General features: G+C 41.7%; 1 protein-coding gene across 1 annotated transcript; it reads right to left on the bottom strand.

The window, feature by feature from the left end:
• Nucleotides 1-7,129: 7,129 nt before the first annotated feature.
• Nucleotides 7,130-20,126, bottom strand: LOC118417044 (SUMO-activating enzyme subunit 2-like). The gene is made up of 18 exons (XM_035822400.1): nt 19,824-20,126; nt 14,995-15,078; nt 14,692-14,762; nt 14,504-14,568; nt 14,017-14,117; nt 13,451-13,572; nt 12,966-13,033; nt 12,273-12,400; nt 11,787-11,886; nt 11,479-11,630; nt 10,899-10,992; nt 10,505-10,617; nt 9,832-9,987; nt 9,406-9,463; nt 9,156-9,194; nt 8,538-8,643; nt 7,877-8,007; nt 7,130-7,577 (listed from the first exon to the last, which is right to left on the bottom strand). The coding sequence occupies exons 1-18, from the start codon at nt 19,998-20,000 to the stop codon at nt 7,399-7,401; spliced, it is 1,944 nt and encodes a 647-aa protein (XP_035678293.1). The 5' UTR covers nt 20,001-20,126; the 3' UTR covers nt 7,130-7,398.
• Between the last annotated feature and the right edge of the window lie 206 nt (nt 20,127-20,332).

Genomic DNA, 20,332 nt, shown 5'->3' with positions numbered 1-20,332 from the left:
ATGGTATTTCGTATGTAGGAAGCTAAGACAGACATATACACAATGGAGTGCAAATTATGCAAATTGGATTGCATATTTGATAAGGAGAATATATAGAAGTTGTTGTTTTCATTATAAGACTCAAATACATGCACCATATGTAGTTTGTGCAGGTGAAACATTACCAGATACCAATTATGCATATAAATCCTTGATTAATGCAAAAGTACCATAATTCTAAGTGGTAAATCGTTTGACTATCAACATTGTGAATAGTGTAAGTTGTTCAAAGGTGCACATAACCAATCATACACTATGTTAATGTGACAGTCGTTTGCATAATCAGACTATTTCATGAACTCTTGTTTCATCATCGTTTAAAAGATATTCATTTTCAGACTTTTCTGTCCAAAGTCCATAACGATAACAAAGTTGCGGATATAAAACAAACTACGTGCGTACCGATTATTAAAACATTCTTATAACGAAGAAGAATATCGTAAGATTGCAGATGTACTTTACAGAGCCTGGAGCCACCGTTACAAGACCAAGAGTCAGTTATTACAAATTTCGAATCGAATTCGAAAACATAACCACACGCATCTAAAGCAAAGAATCTGGCAATTTTGTAGTTTAGGTAAAGTAGAAGACGAAGTACATTTTACTGTAGATTGTCCTTGGTATGATAGCGATAAAAGCATTCTATTCGGCTTTGTAAATTTCCACACTTCAGATATTTAAGAGAATTTTATATTGCTTACAGTCAATTGTCAATAAACCAATTATAACTTATCATACAGCTGCTGACTACATTTATTCAATTACCAAAAGGCGAGAGGACTTCGAATGTACTAGAGTTGATTAGACGTTTATATGTTCATATACGAGGGGTGATCAATATGTTCTCGGCTTCACCAAGAAGTAATAAGCATAGCTCACATTTCTACACGTATATGTCAAGTACAATGTCTTTTATGAATGTGTACCAAAATTCAAGTTATTTTGGCGACACCTAGTAACGGTAGATAAGAGAGAAGGAAAAAACATGGACAATTGAGCTGCGATCTGAGGTGTGCGTGTCAACTTGCTCTGCTGGAAGTCAGACGCACACTTCTTTCTACTTGAAATACGAAGGAAATCATTGTCAAGCATTATGACAATGTCTTCGAAGAATTTACGGCGTATGGAACTCGACCCACACATGTCTGGTCACAGATTACCCTTATTTTTCTCGCCACGTACCTACTGATTTTCAAAACGACATTGCCTGGAAAGCTTAAGTAATTAATGCAATGATTTGAAATTTGGAGGATATTGATAAAAGACATCATACGACGAAGATGTGCCCCGAAATTTGATTTCTGATAATTATTTCTAGGTGAGGCCGAGAACTTATTGGTCTCTCCTCGTATGTATATGGTCGTGAACTTGTGACCCGTGCTGAGCCAAGTGGGACAAGAATGTACAACAAAGCTCTTCTTCATTCTATCATTCTGCCACAGTTTACCAACTCGGCTTGCGCATGCACATATACTGAAACTTGGAGCACACAAACGGGACTCCTCCTGAACATACTTCCAGATGTTTGCACGACATTTTCAACTCAAATAAATGTCTGCCACTTCGGATTCGTGCTCTGACTTGAAACTTGGGATTTATAAACAGAACACACCACGAGAAATTTTCCGAGCAAAACGCGAGTTTCGTGCAGCGAGAACTCAAGTGTCCATAACGGAAATAAGTCCATAATCTATGAAAAGACAAGGCAGAATATTTCGGCAGAGGTAAATTAAACTCACATACAGCCGGTCAACTCAGTGTTGTACAAAAGGTTTCCTCTTTGGCCATTTCTTTTATTTCCCCCGTCTACAGAAGGGCTGCTGCAGACCAGCGACAGTGTAGATTGTCTGCGGCGGGCATGTGACATGCACGGGTTTACAGCTAAACAAAGGGACGGGTGGGACGGTTGGCTGACTCGTGGGTTTGTGTCTGGCGAAGATTGGGGATTTGATAAAACAGGTGTCAACTGACGAGTCATTCAAATTAAGAGCTACAAGATCTTTAAAATCGATAGCAACAACAGCAGCAACAACAAAACAACGACAACTGTTTTAGTTACAGTGGAAACGTCCCAAAGGGAGCGACGTAAACTGTGGTTCTACTGATCTTCCACCGTAGGATCGAATGATTCTGTTCAAAACATTCCAAACCAAACAAACAAATACACAAACAAGAGCTATCTACCATTAAAAAAACCGTCGCCATAGCATGTCCAGAACTCGTGATATCAAACCCTTAAGTTCTGCTGCAAAACCGTAACAAGCCGTTAGAGGCCCAAAATGTAATCGTTCCCAGGTCTCGTGGTGTCGTCAAGACATACCGGCTTACCGAATATCAATACTATCCATCCAGGCGTTCTCGAGTTATGTTGGTCTTCTACAAACACACAAACACACACACATACATACATACATACATACATACAAACGTTACCGAAAACATAACCTTCTCGGCGAAGGTAAAAAGTGGCACGACGTTCCGTAACCACATCTGATGGAGACTAGATGCAAATGTCCAGCCCGCCTTGCATGACGTTTCTTTCCTGATTTGTGCCCTGTTGTAATTGTAGGTTTGTTCGATTGCATCAGTCTGTTGAAACAGTGCTCCACGAGCGATAGAGAAACAATGAACACATCGGAACAAAATGGTTACGCTAATTGGACACCACAGGAGGCGCCAGCCCTCTGGCTACTACTGCTAGAACTGGTAGTACTTTCGTAATACAGTGGCGGGGTTGAGGTTAACTTGTAAAGATACCATTCACGCATTTACATATCTATTTACATTTAGTTACTGTATGACTAGTATGATTTGCAATTGAAGCATATCCTATAAGATATCTTTTTGTTAAAATGTCATTTCACTCATTCACATACAACAATACTAGTAGTTCCGGAGGTACTTTCACGAAACGTTGCCCTTTACCCTACACATAAATTATTGTACATATTTAACCCGCACTAAAACAGCATGGGGACTAGAAGAAAATCAACATAAATCATGATGGTATTGTTGACATGTGGTTGCACTGGTTCAAAAGTTGTAAACATACAACATGCATGAAGTGCACATTTTGAAAGTGTGAATGTGGCTGGTTAGGAAAGCACTGATCTGGCACCTCTTCTTCATTTTATACATATACATGTGTATATATGACATATACTAGTATATCAAACATACTGAGAGCAATGATTATGAATATGCTTCTACCTGGCGCCATCTTATTTTCTGAAAGTCGCGCAGGTGATAAGCGACCCCGCTTCTTTATACCCCTGTCACATTATCCACAATCTTCGGGTGTATCGATGGAAGATTGGCAATATCTATTATAAAAAAGAAAGATCGACAGAGGGTTGCGCGTATTTTTCACCTAAAACCGCCCCTGTCACATATAAGCCATACTTTGTACCTTGTACAATTACAATTGTTGTGCAATTAAGTTATTATTATAAGCGAGGCTCAGTCGGGCGATTGCCGCAGAATCTGCTCAGACTCTCAAAGGTCAGAGGTTTGAACCCGCACGGGCATGGTGAGAGTTTAGACATCTAAAAGCCGGCAGGTGAACGGTGGAGGTTCAGGCACGTTAAGGAATCAGGGAAGTGTGTATGTAGTAAGCTTGTCACTTTTCACAAATTCGAAAAAGTGTCATGTTTCGCTACACTCTAACGTTACATTTTTTGACACCGATTATTCAACTCTTGATCAAAATTTACTCCTTGGTCCAAGCAATGGGGCTAATGGTCGCCCACGGGTTTGTCATGTGATAGGGCATGTCATATCAGGACCCAGGACATTGTCCAGACCTGCATATCAATACCTGTTTTGTCTCAAGTTTTATGTCAGTTTAATTGATGTGTATACAGACTACTTCGCAGACTTCTAGCAGAACTGGCTTTAATTTTTTTGGGAGCGCTAGCGATGATTCGCGATCTTTTAACATGTGCTAAGGTTCGTCCAATGTTGGGATTTCCGTATTCACCAAGCAGAGGTTGGGTCGCGGGGATAGTATTGGTCGGGAGGGGAGTGAGCTGGTAAAAATCCAGACGGGACAGTCTTTTTAGCGAATGCCCACAAACGCCCACTCTGGACAAGTCCACGCTGCATGAATCTCATTTTTTTTGCTTGGAATATGTCCATGTTGTGCTCCCATGCATTAATCCTGAGTTTCAAGTCAATCCATTGATCCAAAGTTGACGATTTTCGATGGTCCTTTAAGTCCCGACCATTATCTCGGCGACCCAACCTCTGCTTGGAGAATAGGATTTCCGCACTCACCAGCTTTCAGACAGCTACTATGTCGTGGAGGTCCGCGAAATCCCTCTCCCTGTCTCAGCCCACGTTGGCAATCGCGAGGCAGCGCTCTCGCAGAGACATAAAAACTGTGCTGCTAGAAGTCTGCCAAAGAGCTAAAACTACTGTTTGTTCATATGTACAGCTACATGACAAGTCTTTTGACAAACCGACCATAGATTACCCATACGGTCCTACATTTTCACCATTACCAAGAAGCGAGAAGAAGCCTAACGTCTGTGATAGACAAGATTTGTGATGCTTTTATGTGTATATATGTTTTGACTTGTTGTGACCTGTACTTTAATAGCTCGGGGCGGGCAAAACTGTACCATAAAGGTCTTCATTCATTCATTCATAATCCCACCCTCATGTGACATGTCCGAGGGTCAGGAACTGTCCACACAGTTGCCCCCAGGGCTCTGGGTTGCCTCTATCTGTCTATTGTGACATGGAAGACTGTATACAAACCTTTGTCTACACAATAATGGGGTCTGTTAACAGTTATGGGAAAAACATCGCTGAATGTTTGCAAGGGTTTTGACACTCACAATCTTGCGAAGAAACATTGATTGGGACGTTATGTTGATCGGTATTCCTACTCTCGAAGCAGAGGTTAGGCTCCGGCTGTTTTTTTAGTCGTTTTTATCGGGCTTTCTATTTTGTCATTTTTCTTGAAGTACGCCAGCAGGTTTTGACATAGCAAGATAAAATACAAAATAGAGAGCCAGATAAAAACGACTAAAAAATGTAAAAAAACATAACAAAACAGACGGAGCCTAACCTCTGCTTGGAGAGTACGGCATCCCCAGTATCGGGAACTTGACAAAAATGACAGGATTTAAGACATTGCACAACTCAAAATTCATTACGAAAATGTCTTAAATCATCTTACACTCTTCTTACTTGAATACTGCATTACACTAACCTCCTTGATTACACCAATAACTAAGAGTCAAGTCCTACAGTCAGACTCAGACGCTTATAGCGACAGTTCAGAGGTGGATCCTACAACATTGTATTTTTTCTAGAGTTCTAAAAAATAAGAGTTCTAAAAAGAGTTCTATGCATTCCCTAGAAAATTAATTCGTATATAGAAAGCATACCAGAGAAGTTTCAAGTTTCATACATGACCCACAAGAGACAAAATGACAACATTTATTTTTATTACTAAGGAACGAAAGGTTTCAACCGAAACTTTTATGCAGTTAGAAAATGAGGTTATACAATCACAACCCAAGTGTGATTTATGAGGTCCACGTTTTCGCAACTCTCAGCTACATTGTACAACTAGTAGCTTTTTCAGGCCCCGATAGACTCTACTACTCCAATGGTGGCATTGTGGCACAAGGATACAGTCCCAAATGTGACAAGGTTCATAACTCGTCTAACAAAGTTAACTTCACACAATCACAAGTTAATCATATTCAACAAGTATTCAGAATTATTCAACTGGCACACAAATTTGCACCAAATGTACACAGTTAATGTGCAAAATTGAAACATGGTGGCCAGTTTGAAAACTCTCAGGTGGACTCGTAGGTATGGGGATAAAAGGGTGTCGAATGGGCATAAATGTGTAATACTTTAATAGTTGAACAATACTGGAACTGTTGAATATGTTGTATCTTGGCGCCACAGCTGCTTGAGCTACAGTTATCCACTGTAATGCTATCATCTAACACATTGCCCTTTAAAACGAGGGCCTCTGTACCACAGTACAAAAATAGATCACTCTGACATGGAGTACAGTGAATACTGCCATAGACTACAAACAGGTCTGCTACAGCATATTTTGAGTCTCTCTTGACAATACTTATGATAGTGCAGGACTGTCTCCAGCTTTAAATCTTTTCTGTCCCAATCTTTTGGAGCTCATGTTGTTAATTTTCATTGTTAAATCTGTCATCTGTCTTAGGAAAATACATTTTCACCAATTGCATGTCTCCAAGTTCAGTTTTTTTTAGAATTAGACAGGTGGGGTGACCTTTTTGTCTATCCAAACAAGCAAACTTCTATCCCATGAACAGAGGGATGGGTCCTGGAGACAGCACTGAGACACTAGGGTATCTTACAAAACAATCTGAGTCACAAATAGTACCGGCTATTGTTCATAAAATACTACCTGATTCTACCGTCCATGATACGATAAGAATAATTTGGACAATTTTTATGCAAAGAGACGGTGTACATTGTGTCGGACATATCTACAAGTTTATTGCCACATAGAAAATTTTGTTTTCTAATAATGTACATGTAAGAAATAAACGAAGGTCCTATTGAGTTGTCATGACCTCATGGGTATGTGATAGGTATACAGTAGGGAAGTAAGGATGCTGGCATACAAATACATTGTATGTATATTTCCACTAGCCTGGGTACCATCCAGATAGTAGTTCGCTCATACGTTCGCTTCTGCTATCCGTCTGGAGACTTGCACATTCAAACCGTTTGGTGGTAAAATCAGTTAATGAGTGAATCAAGGAATGGGTTCTAGAGTGCTGGTTTGATGACAACAGGCCCTCCTGCAAGTGACTGAGGGCTTGTCCGGTGTTGGAACACCGGTTCGAACGAGCGCTTGAACCCATTCCATAATTCGCTCATGTGTAGGGACCAATCAGCGCCTGCTTCCGAAATTTGGACAATTCCAGACGTTAAGATGGTCCGCGTTCCCGGACGGAAACACAGAGAAGCAACTGTATATAGTATATAGTGAATGTCAGAGCTAGAAACGACTTTATATAGTGTATAATGAACGCCGGAGCGAACTACTTTCCGGATGGTACCCAGGCTATATTTCCACTACTTAGGTTGAAATATTTTGACACTTGTTGTCAACTTCTACCTTGAAAAAATGGAAAAAATGTTGAGACCAAAAAATGTATTTGCTGATGCCCAAGAACAATATGTTATAGCTGCTATTACAGCTAAAGCTAAACCCAAGTGTTAGTAAAACCACCTCTGTCAGACTTCCAAACAACTGCCAATAACCCAAGATATCCTGCAGGGTACATGTACAATGGGAAGCCCTAAAACAGGGTCAAGGGTCAGTAATGTGTGAATTGCACTCTACAGTGGAATGATGTCGTCCTCCTCTGCCACCTCTGCAGCTGCCGTGCGAACCTTTTTAGTCACGGGCTGATCGCTGCTATCTGATGTCTTACGTTTGACTCCTGTCGTAGCCTTGCTTGACGGAGCCTTGTCTTCTTCTTCGTCTTCGATAATCATCAGATCCTCTTCTTCTACATCTGAAGGACGATACAGATATTTTTTCTGCTCTTAATTTTTCCTTCCTCTCCAAATTGTTTAACAGAACAAATGAGGTAGCATTTTAAAGGGAAATAGACCAAGTTACCAATGATACAACATTATTCCTTATCATTAAGAAACGACAGGAATGTAATCTTCATTTCAGGCCTTTTTTGTGACCTACTGACATACATGTATGCAGCCTTGGTGCTCAACCAATACGTAAATCTTGTAAAGAGGAAAAGAGGTTCAAACAAACCCCCAAAACACACAACAACAACAACAACAACAAACGAACCTTTGGAGGTGCCAGGTTGGGGTTCTGTAGGGCCGTTAGTGCTAGTACTGGGCTGGGGAGTGTCAGGCTGAGGACCTGGCTCTGGCATCTGTCCTACAACTTCAAACTCTTTGTCCTCTTCTAACTGATCCCTGTAACCAACAAATATGCTTTAGATCCACACACTGTAAGGGTTCTGTCTTAATTGTATATAAAAGAAGTCCGTATGAGTTCCATCCTGACATTTCTTTGCCTTAGGTAAGTTTGCAGCCAAAGAAAGCATTCTTACTTTGACTGCTGTGCAGCCTGGTTGGTGAACTGAAAAAATGCCTTTTTTTGTCCGCAAACTTTATCCAAGCCATAGAAATGTCAATACGAAACTCATATGTACATGACTTACGCACAAGGGTTACATCCCCTTACACAACGTTGTAAGATATGCAATGGTAACAACCCAAGCTGCAAATCACAGAAATTGGGTGAAATTGATATATGATACAATGCAATAAAAAAGTAGCAACGAAGATATGATCAACCAATATCAACTTTCCAGACTTTAGGTGTAATGTTTATCTTTCATCCAGAAGACATTGTTTATTTCAACACTTTCAAAGGACTGTATGAACTCACGTTTTGTTGAACACATTATTGTATAGCCATGAAGACGTGGAAAAAAACTTACACATGGATGACATTGATAACGAGTTCATAGTTCTGGAGGAAGTCATCTGCCCTCAGTCGGGATCCACTTCTGATTCCAAACTCACTCAGGTGTTTGCTGTTGTTAGCTGAAGTTACAAGTAACATGGGTGATTGAGTACATTTCAATGGCTTAGTGTTCCCCTTTCATTCTTTTGACTACAAGTACTGTATGCCAAAAGCAATTACTTGGATTAATTATGGAAATGGTCAGATGTTTCAGGTAGCACCTACTACCTTTCTTCTGTGTTTCTGAGCTATCTGTTGAAGAGCAGGTCTCCAAAGCATATCCAGTTGCTTAAGAAATTGCTTTGGCTATACCTTTCTAACATTCATCGATGTACATGAACTGTAAATCGTAAAATATCAGGAGTACTTGTAACAAACACATCACACACTGTCTTATCAATTAATAGCTAATGCTTCCCTTTCCCTCCTACCATGAAAAGATACCTTTCAAACAATTCATATTAACCTTTTTTCCTGAAATGATGTTAGAACAGCCTTCCTGAGTTAATCTTTTTACTTTCCTACAGGACTTAGAAGCTTTATAGCAACATCATTCAGCGGGGATAAGCTGAAGAATAGGAAAACATCTCACCTTCTGTTTCCCCTTCTTCACTAGATATGAGGATGGTTCCTGAAAATAAGGACAAAAGTCGGTGACAACTCGAAGTACAAGGATGACTTTTTCTGTTGCCAGCAGTATGAAGAGCTGTTACAATCTTGCTGATTTATTGCTTTCCAACATTATGACCAACTTATCTAACTCACAGCTCTAAGTATTTTCAATTCAACGTGCTAAAATTCCAGTATTTCTGGTTGTTAAAAGATTCACTGATGTTTCTTACCTTTCCCATCATCTATTTCCACATCAGGTGCAACCATCCCAAACTGGCCTTTGATAATCTGAAGAAAACAAAAATGGTTTATAGAAGGATACAGTTTTTTCCTAAGCCTTCTCTTATTGAGACCAATAAAAAGATATGACTAAGGGTCTGCATTTGCAGCAGAATTCAGTAACTGGATTATGACAGTCCATTTTTGTTTTTGTCTGTGATGAAATGTTACAAAATTTGGTTGATCTTGTATTCATAACCACAAGGTCTTTAAAAAAAATAACACTTGTTTCTGGTGTTGGGTTCCACTTTGGCCATGACCAGCACATGACCAACACGGTATGGTGACCTTGAAAAGGCGACTTCTAACAAGAAACACCTGTTCCGTCATACCTTCCTCTATATTTGGAAAATCTTAATAGATAAATAAATAGATACCTTGTCTTCCAGTGTCTTGACCGTGACCGTGTTGATGTTGAGTTGTACCGACACCTCAGGCTTGGCTGAACACACGTAACACTTGGGGTTTGGTGGGACCAGTTTACAGGGTACCAACAGCTTCTTCCTGGGGTTAGGCTGTCTATTCAGGAACACCTGAAGAACAATGGGAACAATATAGGCATTATAAAATACATCAGGTACTACAGGGTCACCACTTCAAGGAGAGATTACAAAGTTTTTTGACCTTTCAATGGTCTATGGTATAGTTCAAGTTCATGTGGTTTCTAGCTGCCAGGATGTCGTTGTGTCTGGAGCCACATTTTTGGTACAACTGTAGCTTCCTCAACAAAGGACAAGCCTTTTAGACAACATAACAACCTTTTGACAACTGTGATGGTTTGGACATGTGGCAAGGTTGTCAGGGCTTGTAAATATTACAAGGGACAGTGCCAGGAAACCTGATGGGAGGAAGACAGCACAAAGAGAATGGGCTGGTCTGAGTTTAGCCAAAGTCATGATAGCATTGGAGGACAGAGACAGGTAGAGAAGGGTTGTGGATGGTCTAGTCATGGTGCCCCAACTACCCATACAGAGGTCAAGGGATAGGTGAGGTGTAGCTTCTGTTGTGTGAGCAAGAGGGTCTTACACAAGTTATACTTTAACTACTCACTGTTTTACACTTGTTGATGTTCCCAGAGAGTATCTTGAGTGCCTCCATGACTATCAGCCCAGCTATAACAGCATTTGTAGTGGCGATAGCTGGTATAATGTTCCCTGCCATCGCTGCAAACAACATACATACATGTACTTACAAATTAGCATCAAAGGTCATCTATGTACATCTACGCAAACAACAAGCTGGGACTGGTTTCCACTACAAAGAATAGACTCACAAAGTTTTTTATGAGAGCCCTGTAGTTGGCCAGCACTTAAACTGATATTCAAAATGATCATAGAGGAATTGGTACATGTATGTTCATAACATTGTCTATAACTAGATGATAAATACAACAGCATTGAGAGAAGAACTTATGAGAGAAGAAATGATGGAAAGGCCAGCTTACACTTGATGTCGAACCTGGTCTTGGTGGGGATACCAAAGATGTGTGCTCTGATGTTGGCGGCACAAGTTACAAAGTCCATTGAGGCCTCGTCATCCTGAAACATAGCATTAACATTAGTTTGGTACATTAACTACAGAGTATCGGTACTGAACTATAAAAATTAGTTCAGTATAGGTTCAAAATACCGGATTGTGACGTACCAGTTCTATACCGATTTAAATTCACAGTATATGCTTATTTTGTGATTTAAGAAGATGTAAAAATCCTACCACAAAGATGAAGATATAGTTCTGGAAAAGATGTAAAATGCTGTGCTGAAACTTGTAATCAGAACCATCTTTGAAATTGAAATGTTTTAGTTTTTATCTCCTAACTTCATGGTCTCATACAACAACATGTATCACCAAAGTGACACTTGGTGACATCGTAACTAGTACACAAACAGATATTTCAGTTGAGTAGGCGGGGACTTTTGTTTACGTACAGTTTCAAGTCCAGACCTGTACCTAAACCTCTGTATCTGTAACTGTATCTGTACCTGATGTTGCATATAGGCACACAGCCCTAACTGACACCTCACCTTGTCCCACACGAGCTCCGCCCCGTCCCCCCTGGCAGCCAGCTGCTCCTTCAGTTGTTCAATGCTGTCCCTAAAGACAGCAGCACACCTCCTGATGCTCCACAGCTGCTGATCCTGGATGCGAGTGTTGCTGTCCGTCTCAGCTGTCCCATCTGAAATCAAGGAAACTGATGACTTTGACATACCACTAATGTGCAGCAGAAAAGAGCCTACCTCAAGGTTCTAGATTTGTACATTGTTTTTTATCAGATATATTTGGTAAGGTAGAGGGTGATGATAACAAGGAAGTCCAATAAATATGTACTAACTTTCTTCAGGGAGGTTGTTCCAGTCTAGCGGGGTCGGTGGTCGCCTCTTCTGCCACAACTTCTCCATAGACAACAGGTACTTCACATCATCATGGAACAACTGTGTTGGGAATAGAAAATAGGATACAACTCATGTTTATTCACTTCCATACATCATGTGGGCATTTAACTACAAAAACACACCACATATAATGTAGAAGTTGACATTTGTATCTACTCTTGTGACACTACTACAGAACTCCAATGACCATTCCACTTATGATAAAATACAGAATTAGGATGGAGGGCTTGGGAGCAAAGTGACCAAAGGAGGCATTGTAAAATGGAAATGATTCTTTCTACTGGTCTCAAGAAACATTCCACAATTCTACAGTTCTAGTAGAATATACTCCCCATGGTAGAAGGGCACATGATGAAAGTATGGAGGCCTAATGCCCTGCTTACCTGTTCAGTTTAACCTGTGTATTGGACATATTTGTGACCTACCTTGTGAAATAACTTGGCTGCATCGTACCCAGTGGAGACTGCCCATGCCCGAGTGGATGTCCTCTGGATGCCTCCCCCGATGGCATTCTCGCCTGCCTCCTGCTGTACAGCTCTCTCTCCAGCCTCTCCTGGAAAATGTTTTTAAAAGTAATTTAAGTTACATTTTGGACTACATCTTTTCTGCTATGCCACCACGTGGCAAGGAATAGTAGCGCCATCAATTCAGGGGGCAGGTGTTACTGAAACCTCAGCCAGGAAATAGCTGTGATCCAAGAACCTCATTTTCCTCTTTTAAAAAAGTTTACTGAAACTCCAATTTTAAAAATGTGTCACTGTTCAGTGACACTGTTTAGTCCTGAGAATACTTTTTCATAAATCTAGGAAAATTTTCCACCATTTACAGTAACTGATGTTTTTGGCAATACCTCAGGGGTGGAGCCATTTCCAGCTAAGGTCACAACCAGGGCTGTCTCCAGCTCAAATTTTTTTTCCATCCAACTCATCGTTTGGGAGCCAATGTTGTTGATTTTCCTGGTGAAATATGTCATTTCAGGCTTATGAAAGTACATTTTCATGTCACTTTTGGGACGAATGGGGTTAAATTATGTTCCATTCCAACAAGCAAACTTCCGTCCCAGGACGGAAGGACGGGTCCTGGAGAGGGCCCTGGTCACAACAAAAGTCCAGGTTTACCTGCTAGTTCTGGGTCTTCTGTGTCTGGGGACACATCCTGGTCTGCATCCTCCTCACCAAACAACTGACTAGAAGTAGGACACACAGAATAACTCAAATTTCCAACTTTTATGTAATATTTTTCAGTCATATGAACAATATGCTTCATATGCATGAAAGACAATTTAAAGAGTATAATTGGCAAAAGTGCTATTATTTAGCTGTTGGAAAAGAACTGCTTTTCAGTTCAGTTCAGTTTGTTAAAACCACCTTGCATGTGCACTATGGAACACAGCTACATGAAATTTGTTGATTTACAAAGCTGTGTTGATTTTGACATGCTCTACATTTGAGAACATCATAGTACTTCTGTATGTTACAATTTGAAAGAGAATAGATACTATTCACTTTTTGTAAGTTATTTCAACATCAAAAGATTAAAGAGGGTTGGCCAAAATCTCAAATCGATGTAAAAGCCAAGGTACCTACTAAAAGAGGTAACTTACTTGAAGAGATACTTGGCCCACACTATACAGTGGATGGGTTCAGAGGGTGTATTCCTGATAGTGCACCCTGGGTAGGTCTTCTGTGGTGGTTTGGGTTCACACTCGTAACATTCCGTCAGGCCCTGTTCCAGCAAAAATAACAATAGTCAAATCCTCTAAATCCCCAAAAGTGTCCACTGGCTTTACAATAATTTTCAAGAACTTAGCTAGGATTATAAACTGACATTTTATATCAGCAAAGTACTATTATTAAGACAGCATTTTCATAAAATTCTTTCATTAATTGCACAAGATAGCAGGTTATAGCAAAACTTACTGCATGGCTGTGTGAGATTTTTAACTGACATTTTCAAATATCAATTTTTGAATGATCTACAATATATGTAGATATCCAAAGATTTTCTTCTTTCACACTACGACTGTACACAAAAACTTGTACACTAAGAAATACATTTCATTTATATTCTAAGTAATTTTCTAGTTAGTAATCTGATTACTAGTAGTGAAGACATAAAGGACACAAGTGTCCATATCCATGACAAAGCTACACGCAATTCTGCTCCTACCTTCTTGATGACAGTGACCTGTCCCAGGTAACCCGCTGTGCCACTCTCCACCAAAGGGACGTCAGCAGCCAGGCACATACGGTTCACATGGTTACGTGCAGCTGGACAAAAAATATATGAAGTGTTACTGCACTCTCCTTTGTCTGACAGAAGCATCTTCACAATAACAGAAGCTGAATCTACTCCTTACACCTTTATGAACTTTTAACAAGTTGATATGAACATTCCTCTTCTTTACACTGATTTTCCTAATATATATATTAAGAGCCCTTAAATTCCCCAGCAAAGTGAAAATCAAAAGGTTGCAGTATCTTTGAGTTTTCTGTGAAACTAACAGTACATAGTGGAAGACAAACATGTAGTGTGGTGTGGTCAGTTTGCAATGTATAATGTATTTTACCACAATACCCCCCCCCCCCCCCCCCGCCCCCCAAATCTACAGTACATGATGCAAGATATGACCTTACAAGGGAATGTGATGTCTTACCTCTGTTATCAAGAGCATTCAATACCAGGGTAAACTTTTTGAAGAAATTCACTCCATAGTCTGGACTGAAAAAATGGAAGACAGGGAGTCAATGTGAATCATTGCAATTTATCAAATATGACCACAAAAGTGATAAGAAATAATCTAATTCAAAACCAAACAAGAAAGATAAAAGGGAAATGACATACTTGGTAATGCTGTCATGATATGCTATGATGTTGCAATCTGGGTTGAATCTTAGGGCACTTTCCTTGGCCACCTGAAAGACAAAGACACTTTTAAGGCCAGTTTATCCTTTAGTTATACTTCCCAAACAATATTATGAGACATTGAGATGCCTGAAACCAAAGCAATCTAAATTTAAGACTAAAACATCACCTTTTTTGCCATCACATCACATTAGCATGCTGTATTGCAAGCTATAACTTTCCTTCAAAAGCTACCAAGAACAACACAATACAGATCACAAACAAAACTGGTTCTCCACTGACCTGTGCCTTGGACTTGCCCACGTGTTGTTTCTGGAAGAGGAACTGCCGGTTCAGGTTGCTGACATCGATGGTATCCAGGTCAATCTGTGAAAAAACGATTGGTAACTTCTGAAAGGTTTACTCAGAAAGCCCACAGAGCTGTGGTTTTTGTGGTGACCTAATCTCAAAGCAGATCCTACAATGGCATAAGATAGTACCAAACTGGCCAAGGAGTTTTGCATATGAATCTGATGTAAGATGGCTGCTCTCTGATTTCTTGCTGCTTCATCTGACTTCAATCGGCTGAAAATCCCCATCAAATTGTACCATCTGTTATTAGCAAGGTCAATATCACGAAGATAAGTACTTGCTCCTCACCTATAGGAACCTTTTTGTCGTGTATTTATAGTTTTTAACAGTCTTTGTGGAGGGTGACTCTTGTGACTTGTTCATCATGCCAAGATGTGAGGACTGTCGGGGTATGGGAGCACAGAGCTGTCAAGGGGATTTAATACTGTGTCGCAAGTGTGCAGACCGTAGGCACTTTCCTTCTAACAAAATGGAACCTGTGACCTGCACTGAGCCAAAGGATGCAATCGGAAGTTCTGCAAACCCGATCCATGTTAGCTCCTCCCACCGAAAGGTAAACAATGCTGCTCACCCCGCCCATGATGACGAACTGGGAAGCAACGTTAGCGGCGAGTGCCATGACAAGCGTCACAGTGAGAATGAACAAATCGAATGTGAAAGATGCCAAAAATGGATGTGTGCACCGTGGATGAAGATGCCTAAGGCTATGCTTAATGCACTCATCAAGCACCGATCTCTACACTGGTATTGCTCCATCTGCGAGCCACTAGCAGTGGAAGGAGCACGATCCGGTGCAGGTAACAGCACAAGTGAAGAGACAGAGAACGGATTTGACGAGCCGACGATAGCATCAATCGCGCAAAAGACAGCCACAGCCATAGCTGCCTGCATCGAAAGCAAACTGCAAAACTTTCCGCCAACCAGTTCCAGCAATGATACTCAGGGTCAGGGGCAAAAGCAATCCTATGCAGATGTAGCCAGAAACCTCAGCCGCTTCACAGGCACCATCAATAAGATTGTTGCAGGCACTACTACATCCCAGTCATCCTCTCTCAATCCTCAGGAACCCAGGGAAGTGGTCCAGTTGGTGGACGAGTACATCGAGCGTGAAAAGAGGCGAAAGAACCTCGTAGTTTTCAATGTTCCAGAGGACTCGACCGGCAGCACGCTGAGTGATACAAAGGTCTTCACAGACATCACTAAAGAAGAATTCAACCTCGTCCCCAAGGTACAAGCAGCCTACAGACTGGGAAGGAGGAACCCTGAGAAGCCAAGACCGCTCCTGATCAAAATAGACAATGATGACACTTTGAGCAGGGCCTTGATTCTCAGGAGAGCAAAAGACTTGAGAAACAGCACTCGGTGGAGTAGAGTGTATATTGTGCCCGATATGACGCCAAAAGAGAGGGAAGTGGATAAAAAGTTGCGACAGGAGCTCAAATCTCGACGAGAAGCAGGAGAAGCAAACCTGGTCATCAGACGCGGACGAATAGTGTGCACACAGACAACTGGGGAATCACAGCCGCGGGACGGCAACAACGACCAATCCCAGGCCTGACTCGACAACCACAACCATCTATCATGTAGCAACAGGAAGGAGGAGAGTAAACTGAACATTATGTACACAAACATTGATCAACTTCCAAACAAAAGGGATGACCTGACGTTAGCCATATCAACAAAAAAGCCTCATGTGATAATTGTAACGGAAGCGATCCCCAAGGCTCAGAGATTACCTATTGGAGCAGCTAGAATCACCATCCCCAGGTTCACAGCTCACATGAACTTTGACCCTGACCAGGGAAATCTTGGAACACTGGGAAAGCGAGGGATTGTGATCTACACAGCAGACTACATTGATGCAACCGAAGTCTCCTACAGTGACATTGAGTTCCAGGAGCACCTGTGGGTGCAAGTACGTTTGAGAGGACGCGATAAACTATTAATAGGAGGCATCTACAGAAGCCCGTCTTCTGACCCAAAGTCGTCAACTGAACACTTGGCACAACTTCTACAAGTAGTCACGGGGACTAGTCCTACGCACCTCGTAATTGCTGGTGATTTCAACTATCCTGAAATCGACTGGGAACAAGCAACCTCATGTGCAAATGACGCTCACCCATCCCACCTTTTTCTTCGTTGTGTGCATGAAAACCTTCTGTACCAACATGTCTTCAAGCCCACTAGATACAGACCCGGTGAGTTACCGAACATTCTCGGTCTAGTTCTGACAAATGAAGATGGAATGGTGGAAAACATTGAGTACTTACCTGGTATTGGACACAGTGACCATATAAGGCTGCAGTTTGAAACCAGACTATACTCTGAGAGAAAGGACAATCCAACGCCAAGACTCAGCCTATACCGCGGTGACTACGTCAATATGGCTGCAGACTTATCTGGTATTGACTGGGACACCAGGCTCATGGACAAGTCCTTCGACGAGGCGTACAGTGATTTCATTAGCATTCTACAAAGCAGTATTACTTCACATATCCCTCTGACAAGCAAGAAGTCATGTAAGAAGAACTTGTACTCCACCCCAGCAGTCAAGAGTCTCAGCAAGAAAAAGCGGAGTAGTCGGGACCGTTACACTGTATCTGGAGACGAGGTGGATTACGCCCGATACGCTGCTCTGCGGAATGACCTCAGAAAGCTCACCAGGAAGCTCCGATATGAGTTTGAGTCTAACCTTGTTCGAGACGTAAAACGGAACCCTAAGTCTTTTTGGAAATACGTTAACTCTCGTCTCAAGACCAAATCTGTAATCGGAGACCTGAAGATGGCGGATGGTACCATGACGACTAGCAGCAAGGAGAAGGCAGACACCTTGAACCAGTTCTTCTGCAGTGTGTTTACGAGAGAAGAAACTGGCCGCATGCCCAGAATGGAAGCTAAGTACTACGGACCCAACCTGGAGGACATCACAATTACTCCTGAAGGTATTCTGAGAAAACTGAAAAAGCTCAAGAAGGATAAGTCCCCCGGTCCAGATGGTCTGCATCCCAAGATACTAGCAGAGGTCGCGGAAGCCGTAGCCAGACCGCTTGCTATTCTCTTCCGAAAGTCGCTGGATGAAGGCCGGCTGGCAGAGGAATGGAGACTTGCCCACATAACTGCCATACACAAGAAGGGACCGAAGAACGAACCTGGGAACTTCCGCCCTATTAGTCTTACTTCTGTCATTGTGAAACTGTTCGAGTCTGTTATTAGGGATGCTCTTGCAGACCACATGATGGTGAACGAACTCTTCTGTGACCAGCAGCATGGCGTTGTGCCCGGAAGATCGTGCATAACACAGCTAATCACCACAATGGACCTTTGGACTCAAGCGGTGGAGGCAAGTGAACCCCTGGATGCCATCTACCTAGATTTTCAGAAGGCCTTTGATAGAGTACCCCACGCACGCTTGATGCACAAACTCAGCCAGTACGGTATTAGCGGAAAACTGCATGGTTGGATTCAGGCCTTTTTAACAGACAGAAGACAGCGTGTTTGCGTTGATGGTGAATTGTCAGAATGGGCCATGGTTTCAAGTGGAATTCCCCAAGGATCTGTGCTTGGACCAATTCTCTTTGTTATTTTCATTAACGACATGCCAAGCACTATCGAAAGTGCCTGTCGCCTCTTTGCAGACGACACCAAGGTGTTCCGTCGAGTGAGTTCTCCAGAGGAGGTTGCCACCTTACAAGCAGACATCGACAAATTGGCAGATTGGTCTAAGGACTGGCAGCTCAGCTTCAACATCACGAAATGTAAACGCATGCATATTGGGTATGGTAACCCATGCCAACAATACGAGATGCAAGGCCTCACCTTGGAAGAAACCAGTGAGGAGCGGGATCTGGGTGTAATTGTCGACCAAAAACTGAAATTCCATGCGCATTGTACCATCACCGCCGGTAAGGCATTCCGAACCCTGGGGCTAATCAGGAAGAGTTTTCAACGGCTCGATGAGACAACTGTGCCCATATTGTACAAGACCATGGTTCGCCCTATACTAGAGTATGGCAACGTCATTTGGGGTCCTCACTTCAAAGGTGACCAGCAACTGCTCGATAGAGTACAACATAAGGCGACGCGACTTATACCTGGTTTTGGTGAACTTACCTACGAGGATAGACTGCGCCGCCTCAGGCTCCCCACCCTTGAACACCGCCGTAAGAGAGGCGACATGATACAGCTATTTAAGATCGTCAAGGGGTTTGACCGCATTGACCCTAACCGCCTTTTCAAATTCAATGTTGATGGACGTACGAGAGGACACTCCTTCAAGATTGTGAAACCCCTAGCCAAAAAGTCAGCTCGGTCCAATTTCTTCAGCGTTAGGGTCATCAATGCATGGAACGATCTTCCCGCGGATGTATGCTGAAACGAAAGAGCGGTTCAAATTGGAGCGCGTCTCCTACCCAACCGAAAGTACTCTACTCTACTCTACTCTACTCTACAGTATCTTTAATATGCTGCCGTAGGATCTGCTTGGAGGTTAGTGGTGGCCTACTCATTGTCAATGCAAAACAATTGCAGTTTTGTTTTGTCCTGTCTTCTGCCCGCCTACCTCCTTTTACAATTCAAAACGATGTTAAAGAACACAACAGTGTCAATAAAAAGTAAGTTATCATGGAACCACTTTGCTCAGATTATCCTGTGTTTTTCTTTCCTTTTCACCATGTGTCAAAACATTCAACCATGTGCCACAAGCCAGGACAGAAAAACACAAGCCATCTGACCATCATAACTTGAGACCAAGAAAGACTTACCACTTCTATGTACTTGAAGTTTGTCAGGACAAGGTTCTTGAGGAGCTCACATCCGATTCCGCCAGCTCCAACTACGAGAACTTTACTATTTTCCACAAAATCTCTGGTGGGAGACACCAAAGTGGATGGTAGAGCCGCCATGATGGACGCGAATGAACCAGAAATGGGGCATACCATTTTGATGTAAACATAACGTTTGGAATTAACGTTGCAATACGAAATAAATACTAATTTAGTCCATTAGATGTATGTTAAGAATATTATTTTTTCCACAGCGATACCAAATAAAACAATATAAGCATTCAGATTCAATAAGAACTCTTGTAAACGTACCCCCATTTATGAATAGACACATCCAGATTTTCCCATTCTTTTGAAGGCAAAACAACGCGATATCTAACAGAATATTCTTAAATGAATGCCGAGCACTAAAATGCAATTTTGTAACTTTATAACAATATTTTGTAACCTTTCTATATTACTACAGGAATTATAATCATAATTGAGAC

This window comes from Branchiostoma floridae, chromosome 6 (genome assembly GCF_000003815.2).
Source record: "Branchiostoma floridae strain S238N-H82 chromosome 6, Bfl_VNyyK, whole genome shotgun sequence".
Classification (NCBI taxonomy): domain Eukaryota; kingdom Metazoa; phylum Chordata; class Leptocardii; order Amphioxiformes; family Branchiostomatidae; genus Branchiostoma; species Branchiostoma floridae.
Note: the sequence above shows the minus strand (reverse complement) of the source record. Positions and strands in the feature narration are given on the sequence as shown.

Coding starts and splice junctions, on each gene's coding strand:
- LOC118417044 (XM_035822400.1), bottom strand. CDS start 20,000: ATGGTATGCCCCATTTCTGGTTCATTCGCGTCCATCATGGCGGCTCTA. Junction 14,118..14,503: donor GAATGCTCTTGATAACAGAG/GTAAGACATCAC, acceptor TTTTTTGTCCAG/CTGCACGTAACCATGTGAAC. Junction 8,008..8,537: donor GTTATCAATGTCATCCATGT/GTAAGTTTTTTT, acceptor TGTTGGTTACAG/GGATCAGTTAGAAGAGGACA.